Below are 18760 nucleotides of genomic sequence, written 5' to 3'. Positions count from 1 at the left end.
GCCACAGACACACACACCTGGGTCCAGCCAAGTGCAACAGAACTGCCCAGTTGCGGCCCAGCCCCCGTCAATGAGCCACAGAATTGTAAAGTTGACAAACTGTTGGTTTTAAGTCACTCCGGGGTGGGTGGGTGGGGGGGTAGTTTGTTATGCGCAAAGGGAACCACTCCTTAGCACAAGGTACCACAAACAGCGTCTGGAGAGATGAAGACAGGCAGGCAGGCAGGAAGGCCGGCCGGCCGGCTATGAAGCTGTGCTACTGGCACACTGGGAGGGCCCAGGAGGATCCCCCAGATCTCGGGCCAGGATAAGGGGGAGGCAGTGAGGCATTCGCTTCACACACAAAATGTAAGGCGGTAGCCCAAGACTTAGTAATCAAGATAAATAATATTTTTAATGCAGTATTTAAAAAAATCAAATCAGCAAACTCTGGCTCATGGGCTGGCTGCCCTTTTCGCTAAAAAAAGCTTTATTGGAATTGGGGCCAGGGTCAGATCTTGTTTTTATTACAAAGTTTGGCTTTTTTGGTCATGGAATTTTTGCATTAGTCTTATTTGTGTATTTGTTTTTTATTTAGTTCTTTAGATTTGGGCTAAATCCTTCCCAACCTACTGACTGCTGGTATCTGACTGGATTTCAAACTTCTACCTATTATATTCCCACCCAAGGTCAAAATTTAAGCTGTTGTCAGATAGTTGCACCTTACTGTGAATGAAACAAAATGAGATCAAGTTCTGCTCAGGAGATGGGGCGCCTGGGGGGCTCAGTCGGTTGAGCGTCCGACTTCGGCTCAGGTCGTGATCTCGCGGTCCGTGGGTTCGAGCCCCGCGTCGGGCTCTGTGCTGACGGCGCAGAGCCTGGAGCCTGCTTTGGATTCTGGGTCTCCCTCTCTCTCTGCCCCAACCCATTCATATTTGTTTCTCTCAAAAATAAATCAACATTAGGGGCGCCTGGGTGGCGCAGTCGGTGAAGCGTCCGACTTCAGCCAGGTCACGATCTCGCGGTCCGGGAGTTCGAGCCCCGCGTCAGGCTCTGGGCTGATGGCTCGGAGCCTGGAGCCTGTTTCCGATTCTGTGTCTCCCTCTCTCTCTGCCCCTCCCCCGTTCATGCTCTGTCTCTCTCTGTCCCAAAAATAAATAAATGTTGAAAAAAAAAATTAAAAAAAAAATAAATCAACATTAAAAAAAATTTTAATTTCTGCTCAGGAGAAATTAGGAGGCCAGGTAACTGGAGAGGTGGGGTCAGCTTCCAGGGGAAGAAGTGATCTTTCTGCAGGCCTACCATTCTCGAAATTTCCACAGGCTCTCCACCATGGCTCCCTGGGTAGGTGTCATGGGCCAATCCTAGTGGCTCTATGACTAAATGTCCAGATGACCTTTGAAACCATTTGGGTTCATTCATCTACTCGGTTCTTTCCCCCATAGGTCGGTCGCGTTCACGTGTGACCCCGGCAAACTCAGTGAGGCTAGCGGATAGCTGGGATATTTGGGAAGAGGTTGCTGGTATTTTACCAAGCCTCTTGCTAGCCATCAGCCGTGGCATGTGGACATGTGTTGCAGAGAGAGGAGTCTCCCAGGGCATGGTGCAGAGGCTGGACAGTATTTACTTTCCCCAAAGAACCACCCCAACCACACCTGATGACTTCAGTGCAGTTTGATCCAGAACTGGATACTCCCTGAATCGCTAAAAGATTGTCTTTTTTTTCCCCTTAAAGTCACCAGACGTTTACAAACCAGACTCGAGCTCATCTGCAGGTTTGAGGGAAAAACAGCAGTTGCCTTTTCACTGTGGAGAAGGGGGGGAAACTGAGGACTCTTCCATTCCCTCTGGATTTCTGGAGACGGGGCTGTTCCCACACGAAGGCAGGGGAAAGGCCGCGCCAGTCAGCGGCATCCGAGGAATCTGAAGGGAGTGGATTTACTGGGGAGAACAGGAGAGACTTTTCCATTACGTTCCTCCGCAACCACTTTTCAAAGTGTCACCGTGGAGTGATCCCATTTCAGGGACCCGGTCTCTGTCCACATCGATAGTACCTGTGATACGTGTGGGTGTTTTCTCTTCATACCTCCACGTCAGGAGTCGCCGAGCGCCTGGAGTGCCTTCCCAAGAAGAAGGTAGGGCCTTGTTCTCCACAGCTTTCTTGCCCAGGAACAAAGAGGGGCTCACACGTTTCCAGAGAATCCAGATGCGGCTTCCGGGCCAGTCACGTGACCACAGAGTTCTAACGTGCCCGGCCTTGTGCCACTGCCAAAAACAAGATTAACCCGGGATCCTGGCCCGTGACAAGTTTACGGATGTCGTGGGGACAACCTGGTGACTGGCCTGCTCTACCACTCTTCTGCTTCCCTCCTCTGCTCGCTCTCTTGAGGAGCTAGGAGGCCGTCGAAAAATGAAACCTTCTCTATTTACATCCAGTGGGACCACAGGGAGGTCTTCTCTAAAGGGCACAGCCATGGCAGGTGGAGGGCTCAGGGTAGAGTACATAACTTCACACACACGCACGCACACGCACACACACGCCCTACCACACGCAAGGACCGTCTAAATATTCAGTTTAGTTCAGTATTTATACTTGAGGAGAGGTCAGATTCTGCTACTGGTTTGGGGGACCTCGCTGGCTCGGCGGGCAAAGTTCTTTCCTTTATCCTAAGGCGTGGGCTCTGACGTCACCCACTGCAAGGGGCGAGCCTCCCCCGTTCATTTTGCCAGGGGAGTTGTTTGTGTTTACGGTCTTAAAGGAGGCAGGGGAGGGGGAAATGGCGTCAACCCTACGAGGCCTTTAAAACACGCGTGCAGAAGATCGGAAACAGCGATATAGTCCAAGCTACGTACGGGAATATATCCTATTCGTCCCAGATTTTAAAAAGGGAAGAGTATCAAATCTGCTGCTCAGGAATATGGCTTCAGGATGCGTCTCCCTTATTCTATAATTTTTTTTTTTCAACGTTTATTTATTTTTGGGACAGAGAGAGACAGAGCATGAACGGGGGAGGGGCAGAGAGAGAGGGAGACACAGGATCGGAAACAGGCTCCAGGCTCTGAGCCATCAGCCCAGAGCCTGACGCGGGGCTCGAACTCCCGGACCGCGAGATCGTGACCTGGCTGAAGTCGGACGCTCAACCGACTGCGCCACCCAGGCGCCCCAATGTCTCCCTTATTCTAAATCCCTTCAGTCTCCTTCTGGCTGGACCGAGAGGAGCGACGGTTTCCATTGAGGCCAAGGCCCCGTCTCGGGCCGAGTCTCCAGTCCCTGCTCCCCCCCACAGGCTCCTGACGTGAGCAGCTCGCACCGTCTACCCAGGTCTGTTCCTGTGTGTGAGGGGGCGGCCGAGGACGGGCAGGGACAGGACCCGGTGTCCCGGGGGCTGTGGGGGGCCTGCTCCTGGGCTGCCCGGAGAGCTAGCCTCGCCTGGCCGCTGGCAGACAACCGTCTCCTCCACATCTGTCACCTGCAGCTGCTGGCCGGCCGAGGAAGGGAAGCTGGCTGGTCCTCGGGCAACGGGACGGTGACACCGGCGAAGAGACCATCCTCACTTCCTGTAAGATTGGCCGCCTGGAGAAGAAAGGCGAGAGCAAGCTGCCAGCACCAAGGCGGTAACTGCACAGAGTCCCCTCTGTCCCATACAAGTCTTCTTTCAACCGGCTCTGTGCAAACCGAATACTGAAACCTTCCCTTCCCCCAGGTCACCTGCTCCGCGGCCGGGGCGTGACTCACGTGGCCACGCTCTTTCCTCTCAGGAAGGAGGCTGCTTGGCGTGGGGCTCCCAGTGAATTTTGCTGGCAATAGTTTTGCTGTTTGTCGAGGCCACAGGACATAAATCTGCTGCTAGCTGAGCAATCTACGTGCAGGCAGGGCCCTGTGGAGCCTGTCGGGTACTGGCCGTGGCTGCCTCGATTATGACCCACGGGGGCTCCGGCCCGGTGCTGCCCGGTGTGGCCTGGAGCCCGGCAGGGGTCAAACGGGTCTGTCTGCTTCTCTCGGGCCAGTGTTCCTGGTATTTGCCGGTGCTTCCTTTGGGCCCGTGTGAGGAAACAGCTTGGCCTGCACCGCTGGTGGGGACACGGGGCTGGGGCTTCACCGTGTGTTTCCCAGCAGATGGGCACTGGCGAAGAGGGAGGGCGGCCCTGCTTTCCAGCCACGGCCCATTAGCCACACGGCCAGCCCAGCGGGTCCCCGTTGGCCGGGGCGCCCGGGGCTCTGGCAGGAAGCGATTGGGGCAGCAGGGGACAGCACAGCTGCAAAATGCATATATCCTGAGTGTGACAGACCTTCTGCTGATTGACATTCTTTTGTCTGGCTTCTCTTTTGTTTTCCTTTATTTTTATTTAATTTATTTATGTACTTAAAAAATTATTATTTTATTTTATTTTTTTTTATTTCGAAGCGACCTCTACAACCAACATGGGCTCAAAGCTACAGCCCTGAGATCGAGAGTCACACACTCCAGCCAGGCGACCTTCCCTTATCTTTAGATTCTTTGGAAAGGCCCAGGCTCTGGTGTGGTCAACCAGCTGAGGCTAGGAGGGGAGGGGAGAGAGGAAGTGGTCTTCACAGTGGGCAACAGGGCAGGAAGGAGGCCCCTTGGGCCCACCGCACCCTCAGTCCCTCTGGTGGCCCTCCCGCCAAGGCACCTGCTTCTGTTGGATTTTGAGGCTGCCTGCTTCCCACCAGGAAGCAGGTCCAGGTTTTCAGGGCCGATCACACAAGTCCCACAGACGGGGGTGGGGGTGGGAGGATGTTAACTCCGAGAGGCACTGCCTGGACAGTCTCAGTTTACCAGCTTGTGTATGAGGCACCAGGGCCAATGGCAATTTCATAAATAGAAAGGCTAGTGAAGAACGGATCTGTCCCTAGGGCACAAGAAGCCACTGCCTGGGGTCCTGGTCCTGTGCCTGCTGGGCACAGAGGAGCTCAGTGCCCTTCCCTCCAGTCTGACTTACTCTGTGGTCCTCTCGTGGAAGAGGTCATGGAGCTGGGGCGGCTGGCCTGCTGGGGGCCACACGAGGAGAACTGAGGGGCCAGAGTGGATGCCTTGGCCTTGGGTGGGTTCAGGTCCAGGATCTCAGGGGTCCGGGGGGTCCGGGGCTTGCAGGTGAAGGCCGATGTAAATTCCCTGGAACAAAATGTGTAGTCTAGAGTCACAGCCACTGCATGGCTGGGAGTCACAGGAGGAAGGAAGGACTTGCCATTGTGAGCACAAAGATGCCAGGCAGGCACTGTCCTGGGCATGGGGTAGGGGTGGGGTAGAGCCGGGCACCCGGAGGCATACATCCCTGCCCCCATGGAGCTCATATTCTAGGGGAGGAGGGAGATAATAAGAAAAAGGAATAAATGCTGGGGCGCCTGGGTGGCTCAGTCGGTTGGTCATCCGTCTTCAGCTCAGGTCACGATCTCACGATCCGTGAGTTCGATCCCCGCGTCGGGCTCTGTGCTGACGGATCAGAGCCTGGAGCCTGCTTCCGATTCTGTGTCTCCCTCTCTTTCTGCCCCTCCCCCCCTCACACTTTGTCTCTCTCTCACTCTCAAAAATAAATAAACGTTAAAAAAATTAAAAAAAAAAAGGAATAAATGCTAAGGAGGGGATGAAGCAGAGAAGGGGGACAGAGAGCTTGAGAGTGTTGAAGTGAGAGGGTGGCCAGGGAAGGTGTGGCCAGCAGGGTAATGGCCCCCCATTCTGTCCACGTCCTCCTCCCTGGAGCCTTTCCTGACAAAGGGGAATTAAGGCTGCAGTGGAATCGAGGTTGCTAATCTGCTGACTTTAAACTAGGGAGATTATCCTAGATTATCAGGGCGAGCCCCGGGAAACCGCAGCGTCCTTAAAAGTGGGAGAGGGAGGCAGAAGAACACAGAGAAATAGGTATGACCACGGAAGAAAGACAGAGATGCAAGGCTGCCGGCTTTGAAGATGGTGTAAGGGGCCGCCAGCCAAGGAGGGCAGGAGGGCTCTAGAAGCCAGAAAAGGCAGAAAAGAGATTCTCCCATAGAACTCGGGGAAACAGTGTATCCTGTGTATGTCTCGATTCCAGCCCAGTGAGAGCCCTGTCGGACTTCTAACCCACTGAACTGTAAGGTGGTACATTTGTGGTGTTCAGGTCACTAACTCTGTGGTCACCTGTTACAGCAGCAATAGGAAACTAATTTTAGACGTGGTGGCCAGGGAAGGCCGTGCTGGGAAGGTGACATTGAGCCCCCAAATGATCCTGTGGGGCAGGCAGTACTGCCCTGGTTTTCAGACGTAGAAACTGAGGCCCAAGTTTGTGAACTTTCCAAGGTCACACACATAACAAGCAGGTTGTGAGGCCAAGACTTGAGCCCAGTGGGATCTTACAGCCAGCTGTTCTCCAGATGCTATCTGCCTCCCAGCCCCAGGGAGCAGCCTCACAGAGACGGTGGACCTGACTTGGAACCAGGGCCTTCCTTTCCTCCAGCACCTGCAGCCACTGAAACTCGGTGCTGTTGGACGAGAAATCCTGGGAGTGAGATCGTGGCTCTGTGACCTCCCAGTCACCCAGCTGGAGTTGGGGACTCCCCCGCCCAGTGCTTTGCTGTCTGGCTGTCACTGAGCTGGATCCACGCTGCTCCCTCCTTGACTTCTGGGGCCCTTGCTGCCTATGTGCCCATTTTCCTGACTATAACTCTGAAGACCGGAGTCCCAGGCTGTCACCCAGGGTTGTCAGAGCCACCGAATGAGCTAATGTGAGCATCAGCCCAGCTGCCAGCCTGGCGCATGCTCCGTAAATGGCAGGTCCGTGTTCCTTCCCTAAGTGGGTGCCTTAGTCTACAGGCTTCACAGAGTTGGTGCACAGTTTGCTGTGCATTGCCATGTAAGCAAGTTTGCTGACATCTGGGGAGCCTCAGTTTCCCCACCTGTAACATGGAGGGCAGCTGTGATGATTCTGCAAGGGAGGTTGTGTCCTGAGCCCCATCGTGGGCCCCATAACTTGGGGTTCTGGCTCTTGGGGAGTGAGCCTTGGGAGGAAACTGGAATTTTTAGATTCACTTCTATATTTCTATATGCCCCTCTTTTTTTTCTTTCTTTTTTCTTTCCTTTTTTTTTTTTTTTCTACATTGAGACTATTTTACTCTAATCATTAGAAAAATAAAACTTATACATCTGGAAAATTTCCAAATTCAAATTTAGGACAGGTCTGGCATAAAAACTGCCCATACTTTGGGGAATACATCTCTGATACCAGATTGGAAAGGATAGGGAGGTTTAGCCCTACAGTATTTTATTAAAGTTTAAAATGATTTTTTCTTTGTTTAAAAAAATGTATGTATATGTATGTGTGTACATACGTCTGTGAAGTAAGCTCCGTGCCCCAGCACGGGGCTGGAACTCCCGACCCTGAGACGAAGAGTGTTCTACTGACTGAGCCAGCCATGTGCCCCCATGACTTTTTTTTCTTTAAGAAGAAATTATATTTTTATATCACTTATAATAGTATTTCCCTGAATATTTTCCACGTTGTACCTTTTACACGCATGTGCATTTTCACATACTTGTAGTCATACTTACTTGCTGCTCTATGTTCTTCTAATTTTTTTTTTATGTTTATTCATTTTTGAGACAGAGACAGAGCATGAACGGGGGAGGGGCAGAGAGAGAGGGAGACACAGAATCCGAAGTAGGCTCCAGGCTCTGAGCCGTCAGCCCAGAGCCCGACGCGGGGCTCGAACTCACGGACCGTGAGATCGTGACCTGGCTGAAGTCGGACGCTTAACTGACTGAGCCACCCAGGCGCCCCTATTTTTCTAATTTTTAAAAATGTTTATTTTTATTTATTTTGAGGGAGAGAACATGCATGAGTGGGGGAGGGGCAGAGAGAGGGAGGGAGAGAATCCCAAGCAGGCTCCAGGCTCTGAGCTGTCGGCACGGAGCCCGATGTGAAGCTCCATCTCACAAACTGCGAGATCATGACCTGAGCTGAAATTAAGAGTTGGAAGTTTACCGACACCCAGGGCCCCGATACTTCCCTGTTCTTATGACCCTCATTCCACCTGCTCTCTAGACTTCTGAGTAGCCTCCACTATTATTTATAATGGAGGATTTTTATATAAATATTTTATGTTTATAATATACATATATATTTCATCCGATGGATCTACTGGAATATATCATGCCTTTCCCTAACATTTTGCTTTTCTTTCATTCATTGATAATGCACACGTATGCAAAAAACTGTTCCAGGCCCTGGAGATCAAAGATCAACGAGACCAAATTTCTGCTCTTAGGAAGTTCACAGAGAAGTGAGCACAAAGATAAAATAATGAAATGAGTCACACTGATGATGCTTTTCTCGCACATATAAAGACGATTTTTATGTGGTTTAGTGAGGTGGTTTACTTTTTTTTTTTTTTTAAGTGAGCTCTATGCCCACCGTGGGGCTTGAACCCATGACTCCGAGATCACGAGTCGCGCGCTCTACTGACTAAGCTACCCTGGTACCCTGAGGTGTGTGTTTGTTGTTTTTTGAAAATATTATTTGGTTCAAATGATTTTTTTCCTATTTTGCTATTCTAATTTTGATATCTTCGGTACTGTTATAGCAGTTAATTATTTTTAAATTGTGATAACATATACATAACATAAAAAGGACCATCTTGACCATTTAAAACTGTAGCCCTACTACATTTTAAGAAGGAGCGACTAAGAGAAACTAGTAAAAATGACTCGGCGAACACTGGCAGCTCTTCCTGGCACAGGGTTAGCTGTGGGTTACCTGGGGATGTCCATCACGTGGTCATGGGACAGGGAGGCCAGATTTGAAGGAGCGAGCTGTGGAAGCCCAGGAGGGCTGGCCAGCTTCACTGCATGGGGCCTCAGAGCCAATGGGCGGCAAGGTCAGGTGGCAGGGATGGGGGGACGCTGAGATGAGTTGGCAAGAAGTGAAGGGAGAGAAAGGTGTGCGTAACAGGGCTAGAGGTCTATATATAACCTCCCAACCCCAGAGCAACCAGAAAAGGGTCCTGTCCCTTTGGAGAACAATTTGGCGATGTGTATGAAAAAACTCTTATGTATAGGTTGACTGTATGTGCCAACTTTGCTGGGCCATGGTGCCTAAATATTTGGCCAAACATTATTCTGGATATTTCTGTGCGGGTGTTTTTTTTTGGGTGAGATTAACACTTAAATAGGCAGACTTTGAGCAGATTGCTCTCCCTAGTGGGGAGTGGGCCTCATCCAATCAGTTGAAGGCACAAATAGACAAAGTCTGAGCTCCCCTGAGCGGGAAGGAACTGTGCCGGCAGACTGCCTTTGCACTCCAACTGCAACTCTTCCCTGGGTCTCCAGCCTGCTGGCCTACCCTGTGGATTTTGGATTTGCCAAGCCTCTGCAATCATGCGAGCCAACTCCTTAAAATAACTGACCCCCCACCCCACACACACATCCTGTTGGTTCTCTTTCTCTGGAAAACCCTGACTAATACACCGTCAAAGCCAGCCCTCCTGTCTGCCCTAGGACACAACCTTTGTTTGGCCACGGTAGTGTTGTTGTTTGGGAAAAGAGCACCCGCAGACAAGGGGCTCCTTCTGGCTCCTTCTCCAGCATTGGAGAAGGTGGCCCCCAGCAGAGCCCAAACCACGGTGCGGGCTGCTGCAGGGGGTGGTGGTGTTGACTGAGGATGCTGGCCACCGTCCCCGACCTCGGCACGGGGGATGGCATCAAGGCCCTCTGGGAAGGACACCGAGGGAGGCAGAGGTAGAGGTCAGCTTGGCCTCCAGGCGCCCAGCACCCCTGAACGGTGACCTGAGCACTCTGAGCAGTGAGGAGCCAGAGCTGGGAAATGGTGATGGTTTGGTAGGAGATGAGGCCAGATTAGGGTAGAGCAGGAAAAGCACGCGGAAAGGAAATTCAGGACGGCAGTCACCTATGACTTAGGAAAAGTAAGTTGCTGCAGGGATAATGGTGCTGGGTAGTAGAGGGAAAAGGAAAACCTCACTACATAAGTAAATTGGCAGGTGTCCCGCAAGACAGGCAATTACTCAAGAGGCCATTAAGGCACAAACGACGGTGCTTGGGGGTCCCCTTAGCGGACCCTGCCCATCAGGATTCAGGATATTTCATCTGTGCGCTAACAGAACCCAGAGAGGGGTGCGGGGTGGGTGACGGGGGGAGGACACAGCAGATGAAGGCAGGTCCAGAAGGTCGCCCACCATGTCTGCACATGGACACGCGGGGCTCCTGTCCCCATTCCCCTGACTTCCTGGTTCCTAGTTTCTAGTTTCTTTTAGCTGGATGCATCGTAGTGCTGTCATGAGCTACCCCATATGCCACATCTGGGGACACACGTGAGGGGGATAAAGCATGTATGTAAACATATGCAGAATTTCTTTCTTCTTTCTTTTCTAAAAGCCATAATACTTGCAGAAGAGTCGTTTCCTGTCTGTGGCGGGACGGGAACTTTGACACTGTTGTCTTTGGATCTTGGCCTGGGCGGGGGGTAGCGGGCATCTGTGCAGGAGCGAGCGCTCTGACCTGAGGAGCCTGTTCCCTCCGCCCATCATTGGGCCACAGGGAGGCACCGTCCAGGCAAATGCCTCCCGATCGGTCCAGCTGGGCTCCTCTCTGCATGGACCATATGCCGGCTTGGTTAACAGTATCTTCCCCAACTACTCAATACTAGGGATTCTATGGAGCAGACAGAAAACAGAACAGGAACCCCTTGGCACGGGGGAGGGGGAGGGAGACGGATCACAAGGTCTGAACCGTTGACTCCCTGGCTTCCAGGAAGCCAGTTTCATGGTCAGACTAGTGGCTGGAAGCCACTAGAATGGAACTGGAGCCTCAATGATCTTTAAACCGCCTCCAATCTGGGGCTAAGCCATGAGAGTATGGTTTAATCTACCGTTTGCCCCAAACCGCAGCTCCGGAGCCTTCCAGGGATACCAGCAGCCAAGCGGGGCCCACCCCGCGGCCTGTCTTCTGGGCAAGGGGCTGTCCTCACTCTAAGGAGTAAGAGAGAGGGGCTGGGGGAAGCAGAGGGACAAATGTCCCCCATCAAGCCATGCAGAGAGCCACTCGCTCTCCCTTTTAGCTGATTCATCCAACAAATATTGTGAGAGCCTGCTCCGGGCCAGGTGCAAACACAGGGGCAGACCCCCTAGAGCCATGGACCAAGTGACCGCAGTGCTCTGTGCCCCTGTACGAGGGAACACGGCTGCGTGACTGGACTTTGGGGTCAGGAAGGAGGATGGGGTGCTTAGCTGAGACCTGGGGCAGCCGGTGAAGTGGAGGCCAGGGGTGGGGGAGAATGTTGCTGGCAGGGGTCACATAGCCAGTGGAGAGGGAGGTGGGTGGCCCAACTGTATCCTTCTCCCTCTTTCCTTCCTCCTCTTCCTCAGACAGAATACTCCCTTTCCCCGGGCTTAAAGTAAGAGCAGGATTCACACGGCTGACGTTAAGGCGGGAGCACCCATGGATTTAACCCCAACGGGGCATCTGTGCCCAAGAGGAGCTTGCAGGGCCAACTGGGTCAGCCCACTTAGTGTAACCAGGGGGAAGGTTTCTTAGGAGAGCCTGTGGGGTCCCCTGCCAACGATGAAAACACTTTTTCTGGGCGTGCCTGGGTGGCTCAGTCGGTTAAGCGTCAGACTCTTGATTTCAGCTCAGGTCCTGATCTCAGGGTGCATGGGTTCGAGCCCCATGTTGGGCTCTGCGCTGACAGCATGGAGCCTGCTTGGGATTCTCTCTCTCCCCCTCCCCCCACTTGTGCGTGCGCGCTCTCTCTCAAAATAAATAAATAAACATTAAAAAGAAAAAAAGAAAACACTTATTCTGGAGAGAGAGGATTATCCCCACTGGTAAGTCTCAGCAATGAATTCTGCCTTCACAGGAAGGGAGGAGAAACGGCTCTAGCCCCAGGAGAGCAGGTTTGGTCTGGCCGAGATGTGGGATCTGGTCCGGGCCTGAGAGCAGGGGGCTGGCACGGCAGGGGGCCCCGCCAGCCTCTGGCTTACCCCTCTGAGCTTTCTCATTCGGGGGCCCCCACCTCGCGGAGGTGCCAAGAGCCAGAGAATCCCTGAGCTGTGGACCAGCCTGCGGGAGCACGCCTTCAGCCACTCTGAGAGAGGGGAGGAGCCCCAGATCGGGGAGGTGGGTCCCTGGGTCCCCGGCTGGTCATGGGCTGAGCTGGAGGAGACCAGATGCTTGGCCCCCAAGGCCCCCCGCCGCCCCCAGCCTCTGCCATCTTTTGCAGCCTTTGACAGGACTGGCCCCCACCCCAGTACAGGCCCCAAACTCCTCTGGCTCCACCCCATGCAGCCCTGCTGCCTCTGGAAAGCCTGACTTCCTTCTACCCCGTGCCTGGCCGCAATCTCTGCCGCAGTGGTGGGAAAGGAAGGTGCCGGGGTGCCGCCTACCCAGAAAGGGGGATGGGCCGCAGCACCCTCTCGCTGCCCGCCTTCTCAGACCGTGTGCGTGGTTCTGCTAGGCCGTCTGCCTGCTCTGGGGGCAGAGGCCGCTCCAGGTGTCCCTGCAGCCTCGAGAGCTCAGCGGGGACTCCTGTGTGTGTGTGACTTCCATCTGCGGGAGCCTGCAGGAAGGGCAGCGGGGGCCTGGGTATGGGGAGGGCAGCCAGCAGGCTGGTTCCTCTGACCCTCTACACTGCCAGGGGGAAGCGTCTGCAGGGCGTGGGGGAGGCTTCGCGCCTCAGGGGTCTGGAGTCTGTGGCTCCGCAAGGCTCTGCGGCTTAAGGAACTCCAGACCGGGCCAAGGTCAGCCGTGACCACAGCTGGGGTGCAGGCCTGCCCGCTGCTGACGCAGTCGTGGAAATACTTCCCAATTCTATAGAAAGGTGGGGGCACAGAAGGCCTGACCGGTCACCATGGCAAAGTTCCTCTAAATCAGAGACTCCAAGGGTGTAGTCATGTTAAACACGGTTCTAGGCCAGTGTTTTAGTGCAGAAGGCTGGCTTCTCCATCCTGAAATTACACAGGCTGCAGGGCACCGCATGGCCGGGCGGACGCGGTGGGGGCAGCCGGGGTGCCGGGCGGATAGGCTGAGACCAGGGCTAGGCCCCTCTCCCTGAGCAAGCTCCCTGAGATCTGAAAGAAGGGGCCTAGAGCCCCAGACTTTCTCCATTCTAAAGAACCCCAAGTGACGCATCAAAGGCCAGTCTGTACTCATTTGGTGCAGAGGAAGAGAAAACACCTTTGTATTCTGTGTGGGATCCTGTGTCTATTTTAGGAAGGTCCGGAGGGCACCTGGGAGGCTCAGTCGGTTAAGCGTCCGACTTTGGCTCAGGTCATGATCTCACGGTTCGTGGGTTCGAGCCCCGCGTCAGGCTCTGTGCTGACAGCTCGGAGCCTGAAGCCTGCTTCGGATTCTGTGTCTCCCTCTCTCTCTGCCCCTCCCCTGCTCGTGCCCTCTCTCTCTGTCTCTCAAAAATAAACATTAAAAAAAAAACTTTATAGGAAGGCGACATCTGAGCGAAACCATTTCACTAACCTCGTTCTCCATCTTTCTCCCATCCATCCTATCTTCTCCAAAAGCAAACCGCTAAGATAGGACACTGTTCACAAGTTACCCCAAATCACACATCCACACAAACACGTTCAGCTTGCAGTTCTTACAACCAGTCCCTTGGGTAGGTTAATGAGTTTCCTTTCCTTCCGATCTGACAACCGATAATTCTCAGGTGGCAGGTCCCTCCCCGTGGGCTCTGAGGTTAACAGGTGTGGTGGCCACAGCCCCTGGGTATCTCCGTAGGGTGCTTCGGGCCCCAGTGAAACGCTCCTGTGCTGTCAGAGTCAGAGCCTGGACCACAGAGGAGCCCTCCCAGGACACCTCCCCGTCCCTACCTGGTGGTGTCTCCACCGCCTAGGGTCTGGCTGGGGTCCCCCGCCGAGGGCAGACGAACCTCTCCCTGATGTCCCGCTGGCAACCATTCTCCCGGTTTGATGTCCACCGTGGAGGCTGGGGAGGAGAGAGAGTTCAGTGGACTCTTTGAGGATGCTCCTTACTGGGCTGGGCCCCAAAGCCAAGAACAGCACATGCCCACGCGAGCCCCTGACAGCTCCCTGGAGCCCACCGGGGAGGACTTGTTCGCTTGTGTGCAGCCCGAGAAGTCTCCAGGCGGCCGCTCGGCGCGCTGACAACCTGGGGGCGCAGCGCGAGCCCTCTGGCTGGATACACACGCAGCACAGGGAACCACAGACCTTGGGCCCCGTTGCTTCTCCTGGCCCCCCCTCTGCCTCTCAGGGAAAAGCCGACAAACGTGGAACTGTCTCCCTCGGTCGCTGCTTGGTGCCAATGCAGAGGAGCATGGAGGCACGGTAAAAAACTATTTGTTGTTTGTCTGAAATTCCGATTCAGCTGGGTGTCCTGTGTTTTTATTTGCCGGATTCGGCAACCCCAGAGGTGGGGCCCTCTTCCCCCTGAGCTACCCCAGGACCCTTCAGGCCCGAATCCCCCAGTCCACCCACAGGGGCAGGCACTGCCCTAATTCCCAGCCAGCAGTGTTCGTGCTGACATCATGGACCAGGAGCAGGCTACCCGGGTCACCCTGGAGACCTTCACAGGGAAATGACCGAGAAGTCCCAGACGACACTGCCAGGGAGCTCTCCTGAGGGCCCGGGGAGGGACCTACTCTGTGTTTCAAATGATATGAACCCCTTCTTCTCCGGCCCCACTTTTCTTCTTGTTCTACAGCCAAAGGGCTTCACGCCACCGTCAAAGCAATTCTGTGACAGAGTCCAGATTTTCTATGTCCTTAGTCCAAGCTCCTTCCGGCCCTTTCATTTAAAGTTTTATCCATTTTGAGAGAGACACAGAGAGAGCGAGCGAAAGTGAGCACACACAAGTGGGGGAGGGGCAGAGAGAAGGAAAAACAGAATCCCAAGCAGCCTCTGCACCATCAGCACGGAGCCCCAGGTGGAGGCCGAACTCACGAACTGTGAGATCATGACCTGAGCCGAGATCAAGAGCTGGATGCTTAACCGACTGAGCCACCCAGGAGCCCCATAGCCCTTTCGTTTAAAAATGTCCCTGGTACCTTTGCAACGTGGCCTCTACTTTATCTTCAATATAAACAATCTTCTTTTTGCAGGTTTCCTCAAACGCATAGCAAGGGACACAGCTTTGACTTTCAGGTCACTATCTTTTGACCCAAACAGGGAATCTGTTTCTGGTGTGGAGCCCAATGCGTGGCATTATTTACAGCCCACCAGGACAGTCTCCACTTAAAGCTGGGACTGGACCTGGAAATTCAGCCTTCTCTGATCTGTTCTCCGGTGGACAACTGGCCTGTCTGTGCTCTCTGCTCTACAAGCTTGTAATATAGCCCGGGACACAGACTTTAGGTGTATGAAGAAATAACTGAGTGGAACCGCATACAGCTGTGTGCTGGGCTACACGGAAAATCCCATCCCAGTTAATGGTGCCACCAAGATGGCGCCCAAGGGTGGGTGGGTAGTCCTCCAGGATCAGGAGCTTTCCCAGGTGGGAGTGGGTGGAGGGACAGGTTGGGGGGTGGGTGGGAAAGCCCCCTGGCAGGAGGGAGGAGGAACTAAGCTGAGCTGTCCTGAGACCCTCTGAGGTCTTTTGGGTCCTGTCACCAAATAGTAGGCATCCCCTACACCCCTTCCCGCTCCCTCCACTGAATGTCACCACGTAGGCGTTCAGAGCTCCCACCACAGAAGGACAGATCCACTGCAAGCTGGGGACGGGGGGGACACCGGCAGCTGTGTGCGCGCACCAGAGGCTTCCTGGGATGAAGTACTGTTTTCCCGCCTGTGGATCCATTTCAGACCAGGCTGGGCATTCTCACTTGAGGCCACTGACGAGGTATGTGACTTTGATATCTGAGATAGCCTTGGTTGAGGGGGAATGAGAATAAATTCCCCCCGGGCCAATGTCATAACAAAATTCTAAGTCACATTCTTGGCTTTTTCCTTTGGGAACTATTTCCTGTTGGCTCTGTGGAGCCAGTCCCTTTGCCTAAAAAGAATGTACTTTCTGGCCCTGCGGTCAGCTGATCAAGCGGTTGGAGGATTCCACAGGTTCCCCATCATGAGTTTTCACCTTTAGCATCGACTGAATGCAGAGGTGTGAAGGGGCTTCCTGGGCTAACGCGCTCGAGGCCACCGTGGCGGGTTCCCGCTGGGTCTGAGGTGTGGCATGAATTCCCAGTATGAGTGAAGGCCAGGAGGCCAGGCTTAGCAGCAAGTCATGTGCGAGGGGCCTCTGAGGAGTAGCTGGGCGAGGCCAGATCGGGCTGGGGGCGTCGGTGGGGGGGGGGGTGGTGGTGGACAAAGTGAGCCAGAGCACGGAAGCAGGAGAAAGGGCCGGAGAAGCAGGACTATATGGACGGAGGGGTCCAGAGGAAGTCAAATCAGGCTTCTGACAGGAAAGGAGTTACACAGAAGACAACGAGGGCCAGGGTGGCCACCCAGCCCACCAGTGTTGTCTCCCTCTCCAGCCCTCTGATCCGCTGGCCCAGATGCAGCCTCAGAACCAGTCTCAACACTGCTTATGTGCGTTCTTGCTTTTGGCTTTTGTTTTTGTTTTCACTTAAGCAGGCTTCATGCTCAGTGTGGAGCCCAACATGGGGCTTGAACTCACAACCCTGAGATCAAGACCTGCACTGAGATCAGAGTCAGATGCTTATCTGACTGAGTCACCCAGGGGCCCCTGGTTATGTGCATTCTAAGCACATAAACCCAAGGCTGCTTGCCAGTCGTCCTCACACAGAGGCTGGGTGAGAAGAGGGAGGGACGGTGGCGACAAGACCAACCGAGGGAGCGGACCAGTGGTCCCGGGACATCGGTCCTGGGGTGGCTGCAGCTGGGCAAGCCCGGAAGACGGCAGAAGGAAGAACAGAATCTACACCACAAATGCTCCCTCAAGGCTCCCTAAATGACCCAGGGAGAGCCACTAACCCGGCGGAGGCTTGGCTTCCCACGGGAGACCCTCGGTCAAGGAAAAGGATTGTAAGAGAGATTTAGGGGTGCTGCCCTGAGGCTGACAGCAGGCCGTGCAGGGCAGGGGAGAATGGTTCCTGTGGCCGGTTTCTGGCCCATGGAGTGAGGGTGCTCAGTTCTGGAGCCCACTGAGGCGGGAGGGGAGTTGATGAGCAGGGTGGGGGTCCTGGGTCCCAGCCAGGCCTAAGCAGAGAGGAGCAGGTAGGAGAAAGGGGCACGTGGAACATGGGGGACATGGTCTCAGCGATCAGAGCTAACTCCGGCCAAGCGGCTGTCCTGGCTCCAGGTGGCCCATGTGGAGGGGCTGCCGCCTCCCCAGGGGGAGGCACTGGGGGCCGTGCTGATGAGCCAGGCTGGGTCCCCTGGTGGCTGCCCACTGTTTTCATGTGAGGAACCGGGATTTGCCAGGGCCTCGACTTCGTCAGGGCTAAAAGCAATTGTGTTTGAAAATCACAATGACATCAACATCTCCAGCAGTATCACCAGCGGCCACGCAGCTACTCCATCCACGGCGGCCTCAAACGCCTCCATCCTACACGGAACAACACATGCTGAATCCTTCCAAAATCCAGGACCATACTGATAATCAGTGCAAGACAGAGGGCCACCCTGGTGGTCACTTCGGCAAAACAAGGACGTACCTGATAAATAAACGGCCCTAAATGCAACTTTTCAGAAGTCCAGGCTGAACTTGAAATCGTTTTTAACTCAAAGGGCATGAGGTGAAATTGGCAAAAGTGGTTAGACCACCTAAAACCTCCACCCTGGCACAGAAATCTCTGGACAAATGGTGGAGCTAATCAGCTTTCAGCGAGGGCATATTAACGTTTACAGCTCTAACAAAACATGTAAAATAACACATGATCTAAGGTGGCAAAACCTCTAAAACTGTCCCTAACCAGGAGACCCTGCCCCAGACTCTCCAACCACCTGGCTCTCCTCCGGCTCTGTGACCAGCCTACCGCTCTGAACCGGGGCTTAGCAGCGTTCGAATCCAATTGTGAGCAGATTATAAAAGTTCTCAGATGTTTCTCATACTGGAATCTGACCTGCTCCTCTGTTGTTTTTCCCGTTTGAATGGAGATTACAGTCTTATCTGGCCTGCTCATATCCTTTTAATTTCCTCTTGAAAATTAAAAAAACAAAACAAAACCAAACCTTTCGTACATATCCGATTATTCAAAGCATATATATTTTTTCTGGCATCGAAAAAAAAAATACTTTTTATCCACGCGTGTGCCCCTGCTCACACATTTCTGTCTCAGGCCAGCCTTCGAACGCGCGGCCGCGCGCCTCGTCCAAAGTCTGAGGTGCCAAAGCCTCGGTCATAAATCGACATCGCCTTCTGAGACGTGACTACTCGGAAAGCTCGCATCAAACGCAGCTTTCCCCAGCACAAGTGCGCTCCTCGCTTGCAGACGTGGGCAGTGCTCACTATGCTGCGATAGAAGGGGGTCTGGAGGAACAGGCCACGGGCAGGTGTGGCCGCGTGGCTGCGGGTCAGCGGGCCTCGGGAACGAGGGGCAGTGGCCGAGACCAGGCTGTGAGCACGAGGCCTCTCCGGGTGTGTGGCTGCTGCTGCCCGGTCCCCACGCCACCGGCGTTCCGTTCTTACGTGAAGGCCCCGAAGCACCAGCCTCACCCCCCTGGTGCACTGGACGGGGGGCGCTTGTCAGGGACGGGAGGCCGCCGTTTCCCGCGTGTTGGGCCATCTGGGGAGGGACGGGATGGTCTTCCGGCCTGGAGGGAAGAATGAAACACAGCAGTAAATACAGGTAGCCAGGAGGAATTTGCTGCCTACCGTGAGACGCCAGAAACAAAGACAGGGAGCGGGAG

The 18760-nt window shown here is 54.1% G+C and overlaps 1 protein-coding gene across 3 annotated transcripts in view; it reads right to left on the bottom strand.

Annotated features, from left to right (window-relative positions):
* Positions 1 to 3148: 3148 nt before the first annotated feature.
* The window catches only part of ARMC9 (armadillo repeat containing 9), a 151459-nt gene continuing 135847 nt past the window's right edge, over positions 3149 to 18760 (bottom strand). For 2 of the 3 annotated variants that reach the window (XM_043578145.1, XM_043578144.1), the window contains exons 22-24: positions 18540 to 18664; positions 13805 to 13919; positions 3149 to 5114 (exon numbers count right to left, since the gene is read on the bottom strand). In XM_043578145.1, coding sequence (XP_043434080.1) covers positions 4913 to 5114; positions 13805 to 13919; positions 18540 to 18664 — 442 coding nt within the window. In that variant the 3' untranslated portion in view covers positions 3149 to 4912. The remainder of the gene's footprint in view (positions 5115 to 13804; positions 13920 to 18539; positions 18665 to 18760) is intronic. The other variant, XM_043578146.1, reaches the window with a different exon arrangement.

This window comes from Prionailurus bengalensis, chromosome C1 (genome assembly GCF_016509475.1).
Source record: "Prionailurus bengalensis isolate Pbe53 chromosome C1, Fcat_Pben_1.1_paternal_pri, whole genome shotgun sequence".
In the NCBI taxonomy this organism is placed as follows: Eukaryota; Metazoa; Chordata; class Mammalia; order Carnivora; family Felidae; genus Prionailurus; species Prionailurus bengalensis.
The sequence above is the reverse complement of the archived record's forward strand: the minus strand, read 5'-3'. Positions and strand labels throughout refer to the sequence as shown.